This window comes from Theobroma cacao, unplaced genomic scaffold (genome assembly GCF_000208745.1).
Source record: "Theobroma cacao cultivar B97-61/B2 unplaced genomic scaffold, Criollo_cocoa_genome_V2, whole genome shotgun sequence".
Lineage (NCBI taxonomy): Eukaryota > Viridiplantae > Streptophyta > Magnoliopsida > Malvales > Malvaceae > Theobroma > Theobroma cacao.
In genome coordinates this window covers 1-2,190 of record NW_017235050.1, presented here as the reverse complement: position 1 = coordinate 2,190, position 2,190 = coordinate 1, and the positions used below count along the sequence as shown (strand labels likewise).

General features: G+C 38.7%; 1 protein-coding gene across 1 annotated transcript; it reads right to left on the bottom strand.

The window, feature by feature from the left end:
• Positions 1-401: 401 nt before the first annotated feature.
• LOC108663981 lies at positions 402-1,169 on the bottom strand. The gene has a single exon (XM_018129914.1). It carries the CDS (start codon positions 1,167-1,169, stop codon positions 402-404), a length of 768 nt encoding a protein of 255 aa, XP_017985403.1.
• Positions 1,170-2,190: the final 1,021 nt, after the last annotated feature.

Sequence of the window (2,190 nt, the reverse complement as noted above, 5' to 3'; positions counted from 1 at the left end):
TCAAGCAAAAATCTCCAAATTTACTCATAGCTACATGTATCTCAAATTGCTCATCACTTATCATCAGTCAATAAATTCCACTTGAAAATACCCTTTCCATATTGTATAGTGATTTCACCATATAGCATCACTGCACTATGTTCCTCCATTCTACTATCACGCATACTCCATAGAAATTAATTAAAAGATTTACGTACCTTAACTAATGCTAATTCCATTTAATCATATCTAAATACTTCAAACTTGTAAATTACAATTCCAAATGTATGTCCATATACTGATAATCTTTATATATTTCATGATCATGAAAACTATAACTTACAAACTAGCTTTCTATCATATGTACTTTATTAGAGCACTAATTTCAACATATTTAATCTACCCTTGGTGGTATGTCAAAATCATCCCTGTCTCGGTTGCAATCTAGAGGAATCTCTCCTCTGCATATCCGTATGAGCTGGTGGAGATGGAGCAGCTACCGTAGCCCGTCCTAACTGTGGGCAATCTCTCCTAATGTGACCCAGTTGATCACAACGAAAACATCGTGCAGGCCCTCTGCACGGCCCAACATGATAATTCCCACAATTTCTGCATCTACGTGAACTTCCTGAAACAGAGGAGTCTTTGCCCCTGTTTGATGGCTGACTAGAAGATACACTTAGATTTCTCTTTTTTGCTAACTCAGCTCGCAGACTCTTATTTTCATTCGCAAGCTTCTCAGCTCTTAAAGCCATTCGCACCACCTCTTTAGCCACGGTTGCGTCCGACTCACCCATAAAAGAAACATAACTCTGTTGCCTAGCCTCTTTAAGCTTCTTAGAATCAGAAACATCCAGCACTGGTGGTGGGATAGGAGGTGGGGATGGTGGTACTGAAGGAGCAGCCAGAGGAACTGTAGGAAGAGCTTGACCAGCCTGAGCCTGGCCAACAATAGTAGTAAAGAAGGCTGCTAATGCCTGAATTACCTCAAGAGGCATAGCAGGAATACTAGTAAGTGGCAGAGGAAGTGGAGGATGTGGAGGAGTCTCGATTTGTTCAACAGCAGGTGCTGCCCGAATGGTGGATGCAGTCGATTCCTCCTCTATTGCACCTAACTGACGACGTTGGAAACGACCTCTTTCCCTCCCAGCTGATCTAGTGAAAGGTGGTTGTTCGCGTCGAGGAGACATAATAATCTATAAGAGGGAACAAAGTGAGTTTAGGCAACCTTAGGCTTTATATGCTTATGCATGTATTTTATTCAACCTAACCTAACTTAACTTAACTCGGGGCCACACTGACACTGTAAATTTTTAAAACAGCTTTAAAATAACTTTAAACCCTAAAACTCTAATCTTTAAAACAAAAAGCTCTGATACCAACTTAATTGTCACGACCCGGAACTCCCATCGAGCCCGTGACAACCGCCGCGACTTCTCGATCGACATTCATTACCCGGAATGTCAACCGAAACCCCGTAAGGCTTTAATATCAGCTTCTCACTTTCCCTGTGGGTAACTGTTTCCAAATACCACATTCTAAAAGATTTTAAACTGTTTCCAACTTAAACAAATAAAATAATAATTTCCATCTCACAGGGGTATTTTGGTCATTTATCCCAAAAATCTCAAAATCATCTAAAAATATAGTATGTAAGTGGAAAACACATATTTCATAATAAAAAATAATTTGGATGTCTAAAACATTCGTTTAAAATGGAATTATGACTATTATAATAAAACAAAAATATTAAATAAAATATTCAATTTTCACATAAAAAGATATTTTAAGAACACTGCATAAATAATTTTTATAACGTAAATGAAAAGTAAATTCTTACATACCGTAATACAGATAACCAAAGTATAGAATTTAATTTACAGTGACACGTGGGCTCACGAATGACCAAAAGTATCAAAAGAAATGAACCTACAGTCTTTGGATGTGGCAAGTTCGACTGTAATCCTCACCGATATCAGTTATCTACAATCTATTCTGAGTCTGAAATGGGTGAAAATGAGGGTGGTGAGATTATAAAATCCCAATGAGTAAACAAACATCACTCAAAATGTCACGACCCGAAACTCCCCATCGAGCCCGTGACAACTGCCACGAGGCCTCGATAGACATTCTTCACCCCGAATGCCTATCGAAACCTCGTAAGGCTTAGCATCAACTTTCGCATCTCCCCGGTGAGCAACAATTATTAAA

What these genes read in the sequence shown, in the direction of transcription:
- LOC108663981 (XM_018129914.1), bottom strand. Translation starts at nt 1,169, where the DNA reads ATGTCTCCTCGACGCGAACAACCACCTTTCACTAGATCAGCTGGGAGG.